This window comes from Dermacentor andersoni, chromosome 7, assembly GCF_023375885.2.
Source record: "Dermacentor andersoni chromosome 7, qqDerAnde1_hic_scaffold, whole genome shotgun sequence".
In the NCBI taxonomy this organism is placed as follows: Eukaryota; Metazoa; Arthropoda; class Arachnida; order Ixodida; family Ixodidae; genus Dermacentor; species Dermacentor andersoni.
The window spans coordinates 121,553,139-121,573,654 of NC_092820.1; the positions used below are offsets into that span (position 1 = coordinate 121,553,139).

The 20,516-nt window shown below is 49.1% G+C and overlaps 2 protein-coding genes across 2 annotated transcripts; one reads left to right on the top strand and one right to left on the bottom strand.

Moving 5' to 3' along the window:
- The first annotated feature begins 9,994 nt into the window (after positions 1-9,994).
- LOC126534686 (uncharacterized) lies at positions 9,995-12,706 on the top strand. Its single transcript, XM_072289308.1, has one exon. It carries the CDS (start codon positions 10,018-10,020, stop codon positions 11,206-11,208), a length of 1,191 nt encoding a protein of 396 aa, XP_072145409.1. The 5' UTR covers positions 9,995-10,017; the 3' UTR covers positions 11,209-12,706.
- A 3,441-nt stretch (positions 12,707-16,147) lies between these two features.
- On the bottom strand, positions 16,148-17,346 carry LOC140219499 (solute carrier family 22 member 12-like). The gene has a single exon (XM_072289309.1). It carries the CDS (start codon positions 17,328-17,330, stop codon positions 16,605-16,607), a length of 726 nt encoding a protein of 241 aa, XP_072145410.1. The 5' UTR covers positions 17,331-17,346; the 3' UTR covers positions 16,148-16,604.
- Between the last annotated feature and the right edge of the window lie 3,170 nt (positions 17,347-20,516).

Below are 20,516 nucleotides of genomic sequence, written 5' to 3' on the forward strand. Positions count from 1 at the left end.
CAGCACATGTTCTTCTGTGGAGGCGTAAGTGAAAATAGATATCGAGGCACCGTTATGCGTTATTCCGTATGACGTCTGCAACACGTGCTGCACAATGTGGCCTTAAACGGAAAAGACAGACTTGAGGTTGTCCTACCGGGACTGCTAGCTATTTTGCTGGTAAGCTTACGCTGACAGTTTCCTGACAGTGCAAGGCCCTTGCTGCCTCAGGTAACGTAATTCATCATTCAGGGCCATGTTTATGTGGTCGCAACCTGATTCGAGCCCTGAACAACCCAGATGCAACAGTCCTTATACTGAGCAGTACCAGCAGACGAGACGACAAGGAGCTCGTAGAAGTTTTTTCAGTGTCAAAATGTCTTCGAGCCAGAAGTGCTGTAGAAAGATGGATCTGTGAGGATCTGTGGTGACCACGAGTTAATTGTGAATGCAGCATGCATCACTGAACAGAATCTGCTTCCATTCATCGATGATATTTTTGCAGCAGTGCACAATGGAGACTTCTACAGCACCTTAGACTTGCACGGTGCCGTTAACTAGGTTCCACTGGATAAAATGTGAAAGAAGTTGAAGACCATCAGTACCCACAAAGAATTGCTTTTCTTCAACGGGCTACTTTTTGCATCAACTATCTTTCAACGCACCTTGTAGAATATCCTTGGCGGTCTAACAGACCTGCAAGCATGTTTGGATGAGTTCGAGGTTTTCGGAAGGGAAATGCAACAGCGGGTCAATCTCAAGGCAGTCCTCCAACATTTCCATGAATGTGGCATCAAAATTGGGAAGGATAAGTGTGCGTTCATGAAGCTGGAAGTACAATATCTGGAGCACAAGATCACCAATGGCGGATTTGATCCACTGGATGCTGTGATGAAAGCATCAAGTCAGAAGAATGTGAGCAAGATGCATTCTTACATAGGTCTGCTCAGTTATTAGACCAGTTTTCTGCCGAGCATGGCAATGATGCTTGCTTCGTTGTGCAACCTTGTGAAGAAGGATTGCCATTGGAAATTCTAATGGAAGCAGCAACAGTCTTTGGAACAATCTAAGAAAGCCCTCTGAAATGTCAGAATGCTCACGCAGTTTGATGCAACAAAGTCGCTGTGCCTCGAGTGCGACACATCTCTGCATATGTAGGAGCAATGCCCCATCGTGTACAGTGCCCAGTAAAGACCAAAAGTAACTCCATCCTTTGAAGATTGCCGCCGTTCTCCTCTTCCATCCTTTCCCTCGACACTCGGCCCTTGCATTTGCAGAACGCCGTAGCGTGCACTCGCATGCTTTTTTCTTGGTTGTTTTTTGCTTCCGCCGCCATTGCGATGCCAAAAGTTGCGAGTGGCATATGCAGGCAACACGTTTCGCGCCTCCTTTATGGTTTTGTAGCGTAGTTGCGGGTTGATGATGTGTTGCTGTGCCTTGGGGTGCAGCACAAGTGAAAGGAATGGTAGCGATTATTCTGTATTCCATCTACCAAGTGAGACGTGTCACGGTTGAAGGTCTGCCTTCAAAGAATCAGCCGGTCTGATTTCAACCCGACCTGGCTGGTCCTGGCTCTGTGTGATATACGAACGATTCTTTGCTCATGACTAATCTTATATGCTGCCATTTGTTTATGCGGCTACGTTAGTTTTTCCCTCTCCTATGTGCTGCTTGTTTCCGCTGCATTTAGGTGCAACTTTCTTGCCCGACTTCAATCAAGTCATCTTCAAACGCACATCTGTTTGTCGACTTAGTCATCACTTTCATGGCATTTCTTTTTGGCCTGAATGTATGCAATCAGCACCTTTTGAGCGTATCGCCGTTCGTTATGAAGCAGTGATGGTAGTATGTAAGCACACAGGTGCACTGATGACATTCCCATCATTATAAGCCATTATTGCTCTTTAGTGCCTTATTCATCCACGTCAAACCGTTATGCACCGGGCGGGTGCAGTGACCCATGTCGACATGAAAGAGGTTCATTGAAACGTGAAGAAGGTTCATTGAAACGTGCCGATTTCCACCGTTTGACGATAGTAAGGGAAAGTGTACTTCAGATTTTATTCGACTTGAGTACTCCTAAGGTAACATCATTGTGGAGGATGCACCAAAGAGAATGCATCTTGTATGTACTGTTATGATCTGCCAGTGCAGGAAGCGAACTTCCAGCCTCTCCTGCCCTACTATGACGAATCGCTTCTTGAGGCTCACAATGCATTGCCTCGGACAGACCAGCTGTGAGACCAAGGCAAAACGCAATTGACGACTATGGGGTTGATTTATGGCACGACGCCGAGACCAAGAAACTCCTAGAAAAATGCGTTATACGCGACTTCATTACGGCCGCTACTGGGCCATACCAGGAGCTAAGACACACAAATGGAGGCCAGTGTAACAGCCCTAGGTCTACAAGCAACCCTTTCTTTGGGACAGGGACAGTGAGTCGTGTGCGCCCGGGCGTATTTATGCGATGGTGTTCAGGGAACAAATGTTCCGGAGCTATTGTCTGCACTCTCGCCCTCAAGGTGAGTACGAGTGCTTCGATTTGAAGATGGTGTAACTGCACTTTTCACTGGCCTAGGGATCTAGGAAGGACAGAGGGTCTATACGCAGACACCTGTGTTGTTCTAGTGTGCCCTGATGTGTGCTTGGCAAAAAGATGTAGCCTTCTGAACTATAGCTCTTGCTGCGAGAAATATGTATGGTACTCCGTGTTCCAGCCAATGCGAGTACCCCTTGTTCTATGTAAATAAGTTTGCCTTTTCAATGTAAATAAACCCCCTGTTCCATTCCTAATCCTTTCAACCTCGTACTCATCAGTGAAGAAGCTACCTTCATCAAGAAATCTCAGACTGACAGCATGGGCCCGCTTAGCCTCCATGCGACACCTCGGTAGCATTGGCCAGCTACCCGTTACGAGATGCACTGGCGGCATAGGCTAGAGCGAGTGACCTTCTGTGTGATGCCAGACAGACTCTGAGGCCACGTTTCTCCTACAGTATACATTCCCCCATACTCGGAGACCTAACTTGGTCCAAGGGTTGGTTTCTAACCCGGTTACCTCTATACAGGAGCCCGATGAACTACACATTAGGCTTCTGACAATGCGGTGACTAACGTAGGCGGAAGACTGTTACACAGGAAAGTGTGAAGTACCCTAGGAGCACTAACACAATAACTATACAAATCTAGCAGCACAATGCAGGCAGGGGAAAAGTAGCCATAAAATATACAATGTAAACCTTGAAGATGCAACTAAACAAGATGTAAACAAAATTTTATCAAGCAAAATTGAAGGAACTTATACACACAAAATGCTACATACGAGGATGTTATAAACTGATAGTTTGACACAGTGGTTGCAATATTACTGGGCAACTTGTTGAACTCCGACAATGTTTATGGGGAGAGACATTCAAAAGAACTGTTATAAATGTAAGACCTCCAACTTTGTTGACATGGTCTGTACGAAGAGACACACTGTAATAAATATTGGTCACTTGTTTGGCACGTTTTAGAAGTATGTTATGAAAAAATTTGTGTCTTTTTCTGTATTGTAAGGTTTTATATTTTGAAAGTTTTTTTAGCTTTTGATAAGCTGCACTTGCGAGTGTAGTTAATGAAATCAAAGCAGATTGTCGTATGGTTTTTGTATATTGTCTGTGTCAAGCTTAGTTGACTGGTCGCGCACCGCGTGTTTCTATTTGCTCCCAAGCCCAGCGCTCGATCGCTGCGCCGCCATGCGCCGCCCGCACGTACCACATTTCTAGGTACCTTTTCGCCCAAGCGCCATGACACGCGCCCTAGATCCTTCTATGTATTTGGTTTTGCTCCCAAGCCCAGCGCTCGATCGCTGCGCCGCCCGCACGTACCAGATTTCTAGGTACCTTTTCGCCGAAGCGCCATGACACGCGCCCTAGATCCTTCTATGTATTTGGTTTTGCTCCCCTGGCTGTGCCAGGGCGCGCGGTGTGTTCGGGCCAGCCTGCATTCGCCGAGTTTAGGCGGTGTAGGTAAATTTTAATTCTGAATGCTTAAGCTTACCTTAAGCTTAATTTGTATGCTTACCCAAAGAGAAAACCGTCCCTTCGTCCGTCCCGTAATAAGACGACAGCTTTCGAGATAGCACCCGCAGTAGCGAACGAATTTGCCATTGTGCTGCCTTCAGCTTCAACAGAAACGAAGCGGTGAAAACACAGCGCTGGCGGTGCTCTCGGTTCTGCAACTTTCGAAAATCGCTTTAAGTCAAGCGGGCGCGCCTCTTTAAGACTATGTAAGCGGCAAAAACACAGCGCGCGAAGCTATGAGCTGTTGGCACTGTTTTATGGGCAACGCAGGTCGCTTTCAAGCTGCGGCCCACGCGGCATTGCCATAAGAAGCCGCCGCCTGAGTACGCTCAGCGAATTTTACGTCCAGTATTCGGGCAAGCGCGGGCGGTTTGCCGGGTGAACGGGGGAAAGATTGGTCATAGAATAAAGAACCAACTTGGATTGGTGGCGCCAGCTGTTGGCGCAAAGCTCAACCACACAAACACGGAGCCAATTGCTTAGCTGCTGGTGTAAATTTTCGACAGCGGCGCAATCGTGTGGAGCTCTGTGTTTGTCTGGCTGAGCTCTAGCTACGCCACTAAGGCGGCTGCACCGCTCCGGCCGCTCACGTTGCCTCCGCTCATCCGGCAATCCGCCCAAACCACCCCCGTTTGCCGGAATAGCGGACACGCTAAAGGTCTCCAATGGTTTCACGCGGATGAATAAGGCGCTGAAGAGCGATAACGGCTTATATAATGATCGGAACCGTCATCAGCGCACCTCGGGCCTCCACCTGCAGTACTTTGCTTGCGTCGTCAATGCTCCTTGAGCCATCGTCGGTACTAAAGCCCCTCAACACGTCCGTGCCCCTCAATCTCCCAAAGTAGCGCCATTCACTTCCCTCCTCCTCCGCTCGGCGCGCCCTCGATGGTGGCGCCGCCGGTGGTGGGCCTGCCGTCGCAGACGACGGCGAACACGCTACGGGAGGAAATCCGCAGAAAAGTTGGTTCGTGCCCTGCGGAGCAGTTTTTTTCAATCGAGATCTTTCTTCGTCGGTCGGTAACTGGCCTTTAGAATTTCGTGTTGGAATTGCGGAAGAAATAGATAAAAGGACCATTATTCAAGGCGTATTTAAGGCGTAAAGCGCGCGACGTTGAGAGTTCGTGTTGCTGAAACATGACGCAAGCACGCGGTGTACTCAAACACGCGCGTAATTACCAAAGTTTCAGTTGTTGACAGCGTGAAAGTATGTGTACGTGGTTTCGTAGGTTCATTTACGTACCTGCAGGATACTTTTGTTCGGCCGGCGCGTGAGAGATTGCTGACCGCACACAGCCGGATTTTTTTTTTTTACGAGTACTGCTTCAGGAGGGCACATGTAATGGTTAACGGAGGCCTCTGAAGAGCACGTGACATTACAATAATGCAGGCGTCGCAGGCAGTGTTCGCATGCAAAATTGGCTGTCCACGATCTTATACCCCCTTGGCATGCGCAGTGGCGTAGCTAGGTTGTCTGGCACCCGGGGCCCATAGGTTTTCTGTCACCCCCCCCCCCCCCCCCCCCCGGCTGTAGTCGAGGAAGGCGAGGATATCGACAATTTCCGGGTTTCAGCACCAGTACAGCCGCCTTCGATACCGCGCACGTCCCCTTGGTCCCCCTCTCCTTCGCTTCCTATCCCAGAGATCGCGAATGCAGCAGGTATTAGCGGCGAGGAGTTAGGCAGTCGCCATCTATCGGAAGCGCCTCGCTGGCGTAGTGTGAGGGATCACGCGGCGCGCTTCTTATAGGTTTTGCTGTCAGCGCTCACTGAAAACACCACGCGCGAGCTCTCCCGGACATTTCTGTAAGTTCTTTCGAAGCGAGAGAAGGTTTTTACTGTCTAAATTATAATCTTGGGCAAGCTGAAAGCACGGAATCGTTTACAGACGCTATCTCTTTACCGAATACGTACAGTGAACGCCACTGTGCGCGGTCACCGCGATGGAGTCTCCCGAACCGGCTTCTTGCGTGAAAGGTAGGCAAACACTGAGAGCAAACTATGTGAAATATGTTCTTATAGTGTTTGTATAACTAAATTATAACTAATGCAGCGATCGCAGAGTTACCGACTGCGCGTCTGCATGCTTGTCCGCGCACTGTTTCGCTTTCTCCGCATGAGCGTTTTCGCACCATGCCATGAGCTTTAGGCCGCAGAATATGAGCATTTGACAGTATACAAGCAACCATTGTTGCGTGGGCGCTATCGGAGCTGTTCAAAAATAATTTCATTGTAGAGACTTCGACACTTACGGGGACTGTGATGTGCCGTCGCGACGATTAAATATTTTTTTTCTAAATTCTTCGACGTTTCAATATTATTTCTCGAGTTGCATCGCACTATATGTTTATCGGTGTTCTCAGCGTGTGATTTCCCGATGCTGCTTTTTTTGTAATCCAGTGCATTATTTCATAACACAAACATGACCATATGTCATGCTTTTTTTTTTATGTCGCTCCCTTTCCACTCCAGCGAACTTGCCAGTATCTATAGCATCGACAAGTTCATAGACCAAACCTTCATGACATTAGTCAGGCAGCGGACTCGGGAGAGCCTCTCAGTGCACGTTTTTCGAACATCGCAGACCCGGCGTCGTAGCAGAAATCTTCCTCGCGTCTGTGCTTGCTGCATACCCGAGTTGTAGCCGATGACTGTTTGCCGGTTTTATGTTTCGCGAGCCAAGCTTCACGCAGCTTGTCCTGCGGCTGCGTGTGAATAAGGCTGACACCGGGCTCCGTTGCGTACGTCCGGCACCGAGCAGTAGCCTACCATGTTGCGCGCCTTCAAAGGCAGCCACTACCTATTGTAGTGCTTTCAATCGTTGTAAAGGGGCACTCGAAGCGGGAAAATCTCGCCACTAAATGAGGACTGCAGCGTACGAGGGAACTTAAGATCTCGTTTCCAGCTCGCTTCGGCGCTCCCGAAGCAGCGGACGCGGCCGCTATGTCCACGTGATCCCTAATAGCACGTCACGCCGACGGTGGCGCCAGCTTTTCCAGTGGTGCAGCTCGAGGCCAGTGCACGCTGTTTTTTTCTGCGCCAAATAACACAGGGTGCTGCACTGATAACTTGTGATACGCACAAGTGCACATCTTTTGTCAGACTGTAAGGCTTGGCAACCAATACAGATGCGGCATCGTGGCAAATACGGCTCACGTCACAAGTAAAAAAAAAATTTTATGATGTTTTAATTACCAGTTTTAGTGGCAACATTGCATTTGCAAAATTGAAGGCCGACATTCATATCTTGCCCAACAACAACTTCACAAAAATCGTCGTCGGTACTACGGCCCGCAGTATTTTAGCTGTGGGCCGCCGTGAACGAAAACGAAAATTAAATTGTGTTTCAGTGACGCTGATCTCCCTACCATATAAGAAAAACGGAAAAAGCCACCTGCCTCCCTGCTGCGCGGGCGCCAATGCTATGACAATTACGAGTTCTCTTCATTCTGATCAATAAAGCCTTGTTTTTATTTGCTGCTATGCGGACAAACGTGATTATTCGAGCTGCGGTACCACCAAAAGATTGGGAAAATAGAGCACGCTTCGCGTCGATTCTTGGCGTCACCATGAAGCCCGTGCCAGCGAAACCTGTTCGTCTGCACTCGCAATGGAGAGGGTTGAGGGATCAATGCCACTGGTTCACTATTTCATATTTCTTTCGCTACTGCCATACTGGGCGCCGCCCGCCGTGCCAAAGTACTGTAGGTTGTAGCACCCAAAACGATTTTGTTTAAGAAGTTATTGTTGAGTTAATAATATGACTTTGAGTCCTCAATTCTTGAAATTGAAGTGCTTCCTCTAAAGGTACTAATTAAGGAATTATTAAGGATATGGTTATTACTTATCTGCCATATTTTTCGTGCTACCGAGTTCCTTGTAATCACAAAGACACATAACTTCATAGAGTATTGGCAAATATCCTTACAAAATTCACGTTTTTTTTTGTAAAATTCTGTGCAGCTGACACAGACACTGTACTTGTGACATGAGGTCAAACAACAACAGTTTTCTGAAACTTTCGAGGGTAGGAAGGAAAGCGTGAAACATAACGGCAGGTTTCGCAGCGGCTTCTCGGAGCGAGCGCGAGAGGGGAAGTAAACCCAGGAGTCTACACCCCCGAATGTAAGCTCTGCGGGGTCACAAAGGCAGATTTAAAACACATTTTGTTCGATTGCGACAATCTAAAACCGAAAAGAGAATGGCATCTCTCTAACGAGCATGAGTGGGAGGATGCGGTGTCCAGCTCGGACCCAGCGGTTCAACTGCAGGCCGTCAGCTGGGCTTTGGAAGTCGCCGACAGACAGGGCCTCACGACCATAACAGGTGGCACTAGAGAAACTGATCGGACGGCCACCTCACGCACCCTGGCAGCCCACTAAAGTTAACTAAATCGTTTCTGTTGACGAAATAAAGTTGTTACCACCACCACGGCCGCACTTATGCAACGTCACTCTCAACGAACGCTTCGCCGTAAACGCGAGCGCCGGGCGCGCTAGTTGAACGCCCTCTTTCTACTGCCCTTCTTCGTCTTCGCTGCGCGTTCTGAATGGAAGAGGGACCCAACTGCCTCAACGCTTTACAAAGCCTGACTGTATGTTTAGCGACGCCTGCTCCCAGCATGAACACACGGCACGAGCGCACTCCACATGAAACGTTCCGCTAAGGTGAGTAGTTTAGCGACCATTTTGCGAATAAAATTTTTTAGCACGCACATTCGTGCAATTATTTCGTGGGGTGTTGATAGAGCTGCAGCCGACAATTCTGCGGCGCAACGCATCGGGTACATGAGCTCGGGCTACTGGATACCGGAGCATTCTTTGGCGTTTGCGCCCAGTCAAGCCGGCGGAAAGGGGGGTGTCTTCAGGCGCATGACACCCCCCCCCCCCCCCTACTGGCCCCTTGCACCCGGGGCCCACGGCCCCCCGGCCCCCCCCTGTTGCTACGCCACTGGGCATGCGCAAGTTTCGGCGAGCCCCATCCAGCCCTGGTTCTAGCTTTGGTGTTCCCGTTGCCGCTTTGGTGCCCTGGAGGCGCCGTCAGTAATACGAAATAATGACAAGGTGTTACAACTAGTAAATAAAATTTATTGAAGAAATACAATCGCGCCGAGGCGCCAACTTCTAAAGCAGTGCTAGCGCGCCCGCGCGAGTATTATGAAACGCCAACGAGGCCCACGTACGACTCTACGATCAAAGTGCACGTTAAACATCCCCAGGCGAGCTAGATAAAGTTATCCGGAGCCATCCACTACGACCTGCATCCTAGCTTTAGTCGCTTCGGAACGTTAAAAACGTTAATCACCACAAACCAAATCTATACATGCGGGCGTACATTCGAAGCTAAAAGATTGCATCGTAAGTCATATTGAGCCTTGCAAAAGCGTCGAGAATGTGCTAACTTCTGGTGGAGCTCAAAACACACCCTGAATAAAGTCGCTTTTATGTCACAGGCCAGCTGCAGATGCGTGCATTTCACCGCAAGACGAAACTACATGAAACAAAGAGAGCACATTCGAAAAAATGGCTGTGGCTTAGCTAAGGTTAAGCCCAGGATGCGAAGCATACTAGCCTTTATTTGAGTTGTTGAACCACTGTTTAGCCTGGTGAACTGCTGTTGCTTGGCTATATTTGGTTCGGCTAGTAGAAGAAACAACTCATGCGTTACTCTGCTTCGCCTTCAAGAGTGGAACGCGACAGCGTTCCCGTCGACCCGCCAAGGGGTGTAAGACAATGGGCTACGGCGCAGCGACTACGCGCCCCGCATTGGACGCGGTGAGCGTCGAGCAACGCAGCGTTCGGCGCGGCAACGAAATGTGCGCCTGAGCAAGCGACGCACGCCTGAGCCTTAGAAACAACTCGTTTCTAAGGCAACACCGCATTCACTAGAGGCGCTTTTGTACCGCTTCGAAGCATCGTACTCGTGGCTCAGTCAGACGCGTCTTGGCTAACGAAGTGGAAGGACGTGCTATCATGTGCTCCCTTGTAGGGGCGGTTTCAGCGGCCCGTGTGGGCCGTGGTATCAGGTGTACTGAAAAGCCGGCTGAAGACTACCAGGTTGTTCTGCCTCATCTGCCCACAGGTTCTTCTGTTTTAAACACCGTTTTTTTGCATGCCGATGTGAAAGCCAGGCCATATCGAGTGGAGCATGTCCGAGATAGTCTTGCACGTCTTTCGTTGCTGCCGGAAGTGGTTGCCCTCGGGGCATACCAAATGAATCACCTGTGGGCAGTGACGTTTAAGGACGAGGAAGGCAAGAGGAAGATATTAGAAGCTGAAGCGTTCAACGTTAAAGACCACCGCTGCATGGTCATCGACCCGCGCGACCGAGGTGTCCGACTGAATCTATACTGGCTGCTTCATGGCGTACCGGACGAAGACGTGCGAGTGGCTTTGGCGCCGTTTGGAAAAGTGACGGAAATTAGCAGAGACAAGTGGAAGGTCAAGGGCTGCATTGACAAAGGATCAACCACCCGCTCGGTGACGCTGAAATTAAATATGGGCCTCACTGTGGACGACCTACCACACCAACTGCGTGTTGCTGAGGATATGGCGCTCGTCTTCGTTCCTGGCAGAGCGCCGCTCTGCCTCCGATGCCGTGGCATCGGACTCATCCGGCGAGAGTGCCGCGTTCCACGATGTGGGGTCTGTCGTCGCTTCGGCCACGATGATTCCCAATGTGTGCGCTCTTATGCCAGCGTTACAGGCCCACTCCAAAGGGACGTAGTATCCGAACACATGATGGACGCCGCAGATGCCAAAGAAGCTAGCAGGGAGGACAACGACGTGGCGAAGACTCTTGCAAAGCCCCTTGAACCCTCCCCAGTAGCTGTCCAGGAAGCGAACCTGGGGGGTGAGCTCTTGGCTGCAGCTCCGGAAACGAAGCCAGCGACTGCAACATGCGACGCAGGCGTGAAGGCAGCAAGCGCGTCATCGTCACTGCCGCAAGAAGTCGGCCAGGAAGCAACAGACGTCGAGATGCTTATGACCGGAAGCATCGCTGCAAAGCGTGCTCACGAAGACACTGGCACTACAGGAATAACTACTGCGTCAGGCACCGGCGAACCTCCAACGAAGGCATCGACTACGCGGCGGTCTATGCTTAAATCGAAGCCGAACGTGCCGCTTGGCAGTAGGGTGGCCCCTAAAACGCCTCCGCCCTAGCGGAGGACCCGTTCCAGTAGCCTTCAACGATGACCACAAGAACCCCACAGCTTCGATGGGAGTAGGACGCTTGGCCAAGCAACCCCATGAGATGGCGTCTAACTTTAAATCTAGCCTACGCGTTGCGACATTGAATGTGCGAGGAATGTGTTCGCGCAGGCGGCAGTGCCAGATTAGTCGCATGCTTTTAGAGAATGACGTTGACCTTCTGGCTGTACAAGAAACAAAAATTGAGAGTGAGGAGCAAACAGAACAGATGGTTCAAGTTTTTCGATCTAGATACAGTGTATGTGTGTGCCATGCTGTTGGACGGTCAGGAGGCTGCGTCATTTTTATTCGCAATAGCATATCGGTTGTAGAAAAAGTGTCCACCTGCGAAAGTGGGAGACTTGTCGCATGTGATTTTATTTTTGCTGGTCTACTGTGGCGCGCTGTGTGCATCTACGCACCGAACAAAATTCATGAACGCGAAATTCTTTTTAAGTATGCTGAAGGATTTTTGAAAACAGAACGACATGTTGTGTTTCTTGGGGATTTCAACTGCGTCTGTACAGCTGAAGATAAAACGACGAGCCTCAAAGTACGCGATAGAAGCGCTGAGCTGTTGAACGCGATAGTAATTGAGAGAGAGCTTGAGGACATTGGTTATGCAATGACGCGAGATGGCCAAGCACGGTATACGCACTTTCAAGGTGACTCCCATGCGAGGCTTGATAGAATATACGTACCGGCGAAGTTTGTACCACTGTGTTCCTCTTATGAAACACAATATCTCAGTTTTAGCGATCATAGTTCGGTCTCGATTACGATTGGCGAAAAACGAAAGAGTGTCAAGTTTAATTGGTTCCTGTGGAAGTTCAATGAAAAACTGCTGCAAGATGAATTGTTTGTCACGAGAGCCAAGGAGTATCTTTCAAATGCCCTGCATACGGAAACCAACTGTTTCATATCAGTGTGGGAGCAGTTTAAATGCGACATTAAAATTGCTGCCATCGATAGAGCATGCGTATTGCGTCACAAGGAAAGACAACAAGAGAAACAGTTACACAGTGAACTGGTGTACATGTTAGGGGTAGAACATGAAGTGCCTGGAGCGTTTAAAAAGGAAATACGAGAGGTGAAAGCGAAACTCGAGTTGATCGACGAAGATAAGTACCGCGGCGCAATGATAAGGGCGCGCACTGAAAAGTTGTGGCTGGGCGAAACGCCCACTAAGCGTGTGCGAAGTGAAGAAAAGAAGCATGCTGCAAATAAGGAGATAAATGAAATTCGATATTACAACAAAATTACACGAGAAAGCGAAGAGATAAAACATGCATTTGTTGAATTTTATACCGAACTTCTTGGAGGAAGAATTTATGACCCCGAGTACTTCAAAGCCCACTTTCTAACTCTTATGCCAAGATTAGAGGACACGGTTAGAGAATCACTGGAATCTGAAATTACCGTGGCCGAAATTGAAGCGGCAATCGATGACTTGGGTAATGGCAAGTCACCTGGGCCAGATGGACTGGGTGCAGCCGTATATAAATTTTTTAAGGCAGAAATGGCAGTGGCTTTACACCGAGTGATCGCTGAATGCTATGAAAAAAAGCAAGCGCCTCTCTCGTTCAGGACAGCGCACGTAGTAATGATCCCCAAAACTGACGATCCTGCAAAATTACTTTCAGTTGAGTCCTACCGTCCCATTAGTTTGACCAATACAGATTATAAAATATACATGAAAGTGTTAGCTAGAAGGCTCCAAAATGTTATTAAGTCCCTCGTTGGCCCGCATCAAACCTGTGGCATTAAAGGTAGAACAATTTTTACAAACATACACATAGCAAGAAGTATTCTGGAATGTTGTGACGCAATGCATGACCGCGTAGCTATGATTCTGCTAGATTTACATAAAGCGTTCGACAAAGTTGTACATGAAGTTCTGTTTTTATTGCTGGAGCACGTAAATGTTGGATCTGTAATTACTGAAGGTGTTAAAATGGTGTATCATGATTGCACAGCCAAATTAGTGATCAACAAAGAATTAAGTATGTCAATTCCTGTGCGGTCGAGTGTGAAACAAGGATGTGCGTTGTCCCCTCTACTTCTTGCGATATACTTGGAGCCGTTTTGTTTACGTTTGTTTAAAACACCATGTATTCGAGGCTTCACTTTTTTCAGCAGTGAAGTTAAGGTCTTAGCGTACGCTGACGACATAGCCGTGTTTTGCACTGATGCTAGAAGCGTGCAGGAAGTTGTCAGTGTTGCTAAGGCGTTCTGCACAGCAACTGGTAGCGTGATCAGTTGGCCGAAATGCCTTGGATTTTGGCATGGCAACTGGCAGAGCACACCCGAGGTGTACTGTAATATGAATTGGACCGTCTCCCCCGGAAAGTACCTCGGTGTCCCGCTAAATAACTACCCCAATGCTGATGAATATTGGTCTGAGGAAAATAAACGCGTCAAAAATGCTACCGATAAATGGGGTGGCCATAACTTTTCAATGTTCGCAAGAGCTTCCGTTTGTAATATGTTCTTAATTGCAAAAGTGTTCTACGTGTTGCAAGTGATGGCCATGGCAAGAACTTCGGTTCAAGAAATCCACCGAGTGTTTGCGACCTTTATTTGGGGATCGCAATGGGAGCGCACAAGCCGGTGCAACTTGTTTCACAAGGTGAAAAATGGTGGGCTAGGGCTCTCACACCTGTTTTTCAAGCAGCTGGTAAGCAGATTCTTCTTTGTGCGGGACCAAACTGATGTGTTTTTGAGAACTGTGATCCAAGCACGATTGCATGATTATCTATCTGACTTTGTCGTGTCATCTGTTTCTTTCGGAGCTGGACCGCTCAGTCCTTATTTGCGTGAAGTGGTTACTTCTGTACGCCTGCTCAAGGCAAGGTTCTCATATGAATACTTGTGTGATGTCACGAAAAAGCGTTTGTATTCAGATATTCTCGATGTATTTTTACCATTACCGGTTTACCGAGCTGCCTACAGGCTAGGTCCTGAGCGCGATGTGCTAAAGCGCGTTAAAAAATGCCAGTGAGACCCTCTGCTAAAACGTTCTTTTTTCAATTACATACCGACACTCTCCTTGTAAAGCCATGGTTACAAAGCAAAGGTCTTTTTGTACCTTGGTCGGTAAACTGCTTAATCTGTAATAAGCCAGAATCAATTGAGCATATCTTTATTGACTGCCATGACGCCGTTTTTCTGTGGGACGTCCTACAAAGAACATTTAAAAAAGAATTGCCGATAAGCCCTTTTGGAACCCGGTTTCTTCCCCGTGCTGAAACAGGGGAAGCGCCGAATGATATGCTAATGCTGCTTTGCATGCACAGCGTATGGAAGACGAGAATGGACATCAGGCATTGTCATATACAGGCTCACTCAGCAAGACACTATTTTGTTGAGAGCATTATATACACACGTGACTTGTTCAGAGCACTATGTGAACCCCCGGAATGGCTTCCTGTACTAGACCAATTGGCTTCTGTGAAGCCCTTTTAAACACCTTACACTGGCCGAGCTGTGGCTGGTGTCTTTAGAATATGTACATGTCGTGTATTTGATCTTCTTGTTTGCGTTTGTGAAAAGGTAATAAAGAAAAAAAAATACTCGTGGCTCAGTGGTAGCGTCTCCGTCTCACACTCCGGAGACCCTGGTTCGATTCCCACCCAGCCCATCTTGCAAGAGTTGAGCCAAAGCCACCTAGAAAAAGCGCAGCTGCTTATATACCGCCGCGAGCGACGGCGCGAGTTGGAGCCCCGTTTCACCTCTGTCGTGACGTCACGGTGTCACGTGGTATTGAAGGCGACACCGCCGCGCCTGAGGAGCTGGGTTGAGCTCTAGTAATATGCTTCGCAAAAAAAAAAGTCAAACAACGCGCTAAAAACCACGCAGAGCATGGACACACACTTTTTAGAAGCGGAAGGCGTGAACTAGGCTCGAAATAAGAGGTAATGAAACTTTGGTAATTACGCGCGCGTTTGAGTACACCGCGTGCTTGCGTAGCCGTGGCCCTTATTTCTCTAAGCCGTGCGTTCTTTGCTTCTTCCTCGAAGTCAGCCCGCCCGATCCTGCGAATCCACACTTCTTTTTGCGTTGCGCCCGCCGGACGGCAAAGCAAAAAGCTCTTTGCCCTCGCTGTGTCTGTTGCGGCAACCGAAGGTGCAGCAGCATGGCGTCGCAATTAAGGTCTCGGCCCTACACATTCTATTACGCTAACGCACTCCGTCAGTCCGCCTGCCGTACTTTCGTCGCGCAGGCCCAACAATGGAGGTCGGCGCGGGTTAGAAAGAAAAAAAATATACAAGAGCGCGGCGCCTGCTCCGCGCTGGAAAGAAAAAATATACAAAAGCGCGGCGCCTGCTTCCACGTGACACAGATTGGCCAATGGGGAAGCGGAGGAGGCTGGGGCGACAGGAGGCGTGGAGGACGACGCGCCAGGATGAGCGGGGTGGCGGAAAGATCTAAGAATGGCGCTACTTTTGAAAAATTGAGGGGCTTTTAGTCGGTACCAGTTTGTGTCGCCACTGAGCTGTCGTTAGTAATGGCCTAATCAAGTTACAAAACATTGGTAACACCGGGCTGCGCGGAGATGAGCTAGTGGCACAATGCTTAACGCAGTCTCAGAGGAGCTTCTGCGTGTTTTTTCTTGTTCCTGGACGTTTAATATGCGTACTGTATGGCGCCAGCGCCTTGCTATTGTTTCTGCTGATGTCAAGTGATGTCAAGAACGAAAGGAAGCTTGAGCGCAGCGATGATGTGGCTAGTAGTGCGAGAAACCCTCCATGCCCCACGATTATCCCAGCTTTTGTAGATCGAAGCGCCTCGCACACCACGACCAACTTCTTATCACATCCCTTTATCCCCTTATCCAAACAAAAATTTCGTCCAGTGCTGCGTCAGCTTCCGCACGCAACTCGGAACATGTTGAAACAGCCTAGGCGGCTTTTGAAAAACCTATTATTCAAATATTACAGGCAAAGAAAAGCAAAATACGTGACGATCGACGTTTTGTCGACGCCGTTGAACAGCGCGACCTTGCGACTTTTGCCGCTGCTTCACAAGTCTTAATTACTAGATTTTGCCGTCGACAGTTGCTATACCGTGACCAAGTCAATACATATCGATTGCATTTCGCCCAGAAGCCATCGAATCAGAACAGCACTAATCGATAGGCGACTGTCGCTGACTTGTTCGGTTACAGCGAAAAGCGAACTCTGTTCGCTTCCGCGTCTTGCAGTTCGGTTTAAGTCATTCAACATTAAAAAGAAAAAAAGAAAACTTTGGCGCCACTCGCGATTTGTCCAAGTTCGTCAATAATGCCTTATGTGTCTAGATAGAAATCAACGCGACATAAAATCTTAAAAAAACACGCAAAGCACGGTCTCTGGAAATAGTTGCGCACATCATCTGAAGGTGGCCGGCTTGTATCCACTCAGCTGCCGCACGGAGGAAGGAGTGCGCGATCGCGACTGAGCGCGTTCCTGCGAGGGCGTCCTGGAGCGCCGGCGCTTGCCCCCGCTTCGGGCCACGCGCAGCGGAGAGTAAAGTAACCACTTGTCCTCCATCGCCATCATGCCCTGCACCGTGTTCGAGGGCGGCAGCTGCCTCGTCTCCGGCAGCGCGAACGCCATCGCGCTCAACAGCAGCAACATGGCGGCGGAGGCGGCGTACGCAGCGCCCCTGAGCGGCGGCGACCGCATTTCGTCGACGAACGGCGCCACGAACGCACCGAGCCGGCCGCTCATGTAGCAGCAGCCCAGCGCCGTCCCTCGCAGCACCGTCGGATAGAGCTCGGCGGAGAAGGCGAACACGGTGATGGCGGACAGGTCGAAGACGAGCAGCCCCGAGACGACGAGCGCGGCGGCGAGCTTGTCGTTGCCGCCGAAGACGATGACGGCGGACAGGGCGACGTGTACGAGGGACAGGGCCAGCATGCTGGTGGCGAGAGAGAGGCGCCGGCCGGCGCGCTTGAGGACGTAGACGTCCGCCGCCACGCAGGGCAGCCGCAGGAGCACGAGCACGGTTCGCGCGGCTTCGTTCGTGCGCATCATGCGGGCCGTGGTCAGGTGCGAGAACGTGCCGAACACCAGGAACCAGCAGCCGAGGATGACGACCGACCGCTGGCGCATGGTCTGGTTGGACAGCAGGTCCGTGACGCGCACCTCTGCGGGCGGGCACGTGTTAGCGGTCCTTACCTTACGCGTGACTTCCGCGCGCGTTTTCTGAGGCGACGAAGAGAGTCGATAAGACAGTACAGTGAACTCTCACTTGAGTGAACTTCAAGAGACCGAAATAAATAGTTCACTTAACTGAAAGTTCACTAAACTGAATATTCACTAGACCAACATAAGACATGGCATACAGTCAAAAGTTTGAAGTGCGATTCATGGAGCAAAAGACATGGCATCCATAGTGTTAGAAATGTGTGAAATGGAATTTGTACATATCAACAAGTACAAGGCTCATACCAGTTATAATGCTGCCTTTCTCACTTAAAAGGAAATCTGTAATCTTCTTTTGCACTCGTACTTTTAAAGCACAGGAAGTAACAAAACTGTCCCAAGAGTCGATGCTTTTGTACGCTTCTTCTGGCGCAGCTTGCTGTTGAGACACAAAGTCTCTCAACTTTCCAATGTACCATACAACCTCAGCTAGAGTTATAGGGCTTGAAACTGGCTCGGCAGTTGTCTCTTCTTCCTCTCTTCTTCGCCTCTTCATCTCTTCTTCGTCTTCCTCGCCTCTTCATGGGCGCTGTAGCGCCAGCGGCGTTACATTGCCGCTGGAGCGGCGGTTTGATGAGGGCGGGCATCGGTTCTGATCGTAAAAATAAGCCTTGGTCCTCTGAGCGAGTTCGTTAAACTGAAATATTGACTGTTCCGAAATTCGTTTAAGTGAAACATTTTTGCATAGAATCTATAAGAAAACTGCCGGGGATATTAAAAAAGTTCGTTATTCTGAAATATTCGATAAACCGTCGTTCGTACAACTGAGAGTTTACTGTATATAGAAGTTGGTTAGGAGAAACCGCACTGCTAGCTTGGTCAGCTTTCTGCGTTCTCCCGAAGTTACTCCAAGTACTTGCGAGGCTGGGCTAGCAAGTCCGAACCGAGAGAGATGGCCGAATAGATATGGCGGAGCTATTATATTGACGTTCATGTTTTTTTCCGACGCAGAGTTAACATGAAAACTGGGCAAGAGAAATGGGTATTAGGTCAATGTAGTGACAGTAACTAGCTGGACGCTCTTCAATATGGTGGCTGTGCAGCCAGTTAGCGACGTCACTATTACAGTCGCGTTCACGTTCCCCTATACGCAGAATGAGTGACTGCTGACAAACTATAGTCGTAAGAGCTAGGTTGCCGTAATCGGAGACGGAGGCCAATCACTATAATCTTGTCGGTATAGGCGACGGAATCCAATCCTGGCATCTGCCTGTAATATGGTAAAGTTCTTAGCGCAAAGAAACTTCACTTCAAACGCCTTTACGATTTCCCTTGTCAGTTGGTCAGAATGCCTGCCCATCGCTCTAGTCTTTTTGAACAAAGGCTTGCAACCACAGCACACGCAGATATCTGCTTCCAGATAAAATATTACAAATATTTTAAGACTTCGAGGGCTGGGCCTCTTTGCTGGAATGCACGCACATTTCATTAGTGATGATTTATCACTAATGAAATGAAATCACTAATGAAATTAGTGATTTCATTAGTGACACAAGCCGCAACAAACCTTGAACAGCATAAGATAACAAGCAGCAAATTGGTTTTTTTTTTATGAACAGCGACTTTGCTGTTGCCGATTTTGCCTGCTCTGTGAAATTGTCTGAACAAGCTCGCTCGAAGCGTGTATCCCTCTGTCTTTCTTTCGCCGTCAAAGGATTTCCAAACAAAAATATTTCCGGTGACCGACGAGCGAAGTTTTTCGCAATCAGAATTTTTCGAAAAATTTGACGCAGCATTCGTAAAATCGTCGTACGAGCAAAAATATCGCCTCTGTGTATCTGTTTCTTTCTACGTCCTCGTTCAGTCGCGCTTATACACTCTATCATGGATTCTAACAAACTAGCTCACCGACACGTTTTAACCAATATCGTGAACTTTATGTTCGGGAGCGATAGCAGGTATGTTCCTTTAAATAAAAGTTCATTCAGTACCTGGACCATGTCATCGCGTGAGTCTTGTGACTCCTCAGTCCAAGTGTAGGGTCGCTCAGAAAGTCACCGGTCTACGCTCACGAATAACAATGTTTATCCTTACCATTACTCAGGCTTTATATGACGCGGCCACGCAAGGGAGGAGAGCTAATCGAATCACCGTGGTCCGAGACGATGGCTCCTTCCGGCTCTCGCTGCACCCCCGGCTGCTCGCGCTGCCTGTTCAGCTCGACCCTCAGTAGGGAGAGGCGGTGCTTGAACAGGCCCGGCTCGATCTGGTTGATGCCGGCCGCCCAGACGAGCACGTCCTCGGCGTAGCGCATCTCGGACACGGCCAGCAGCCAGCAGGGAGACTCCTCCATCAGGTACACCGTGACGATGAGGCCGCACGCCGGCGCCATGTAGGCCACCTGCGAGATGAAGGCGCACACGCAGGTGTGTCCTTTCGGGAAGGGTAACCCAAAAAAGGGTCTGGGCATTGCAAAACACATTGAGACACCTCTGGGCGTTGCAATATTGCGAACGTTTTCTTACCGTGTTCAAAAAAAAAAAGGTCTTGCTCTTGCACCCAGTCACTATAAGTTACCGAGGCCTTCCCGTCGAAACTGCGCAGTAATTAGTCCGGAAATGCTAATTTGGTGTCCCGTGTTCTAATTAGCAGTCGACTGTACTGTACACTCGAGTTATATAAACCGTGGGTTTGGAGAAGACGTTAAATTTCCTAACAGTTTGTGACCGAAGTCAGTGAAGCCGCACAACGCTGTTCGCAGCAAAACGGAACTTCGAAGTGATCAACAGAGTGGTGTAACAAACAGCGTCGCGCGAGCCGTCGTTTACCATGTCGAAATGTTGGCCCCAGCGACATTCATTGGTAGGCCACTGTTGAGTCCGGGCAACGCAGTGTTTAAATGTATTAGTACAGTACGGAAATCTAAATGCCAGGCGGCGTGCCCAGACCGCGGAAATAGCCATTTTTTGTCACGTTCCGTTGTTACTAAACTTTTGACGCCGAATGTGTTTTAGGTAAGAGCCGACAACTCAACCGAAATCCCGAGCACGCTCATTTTTACACCAGCGAGGTCTTCTCACCAGCAAAGAATACGAAATTGGCTATGGGACCATACAGATCGTGCGTATCTTGCATAATGAAATGTATGTGTGT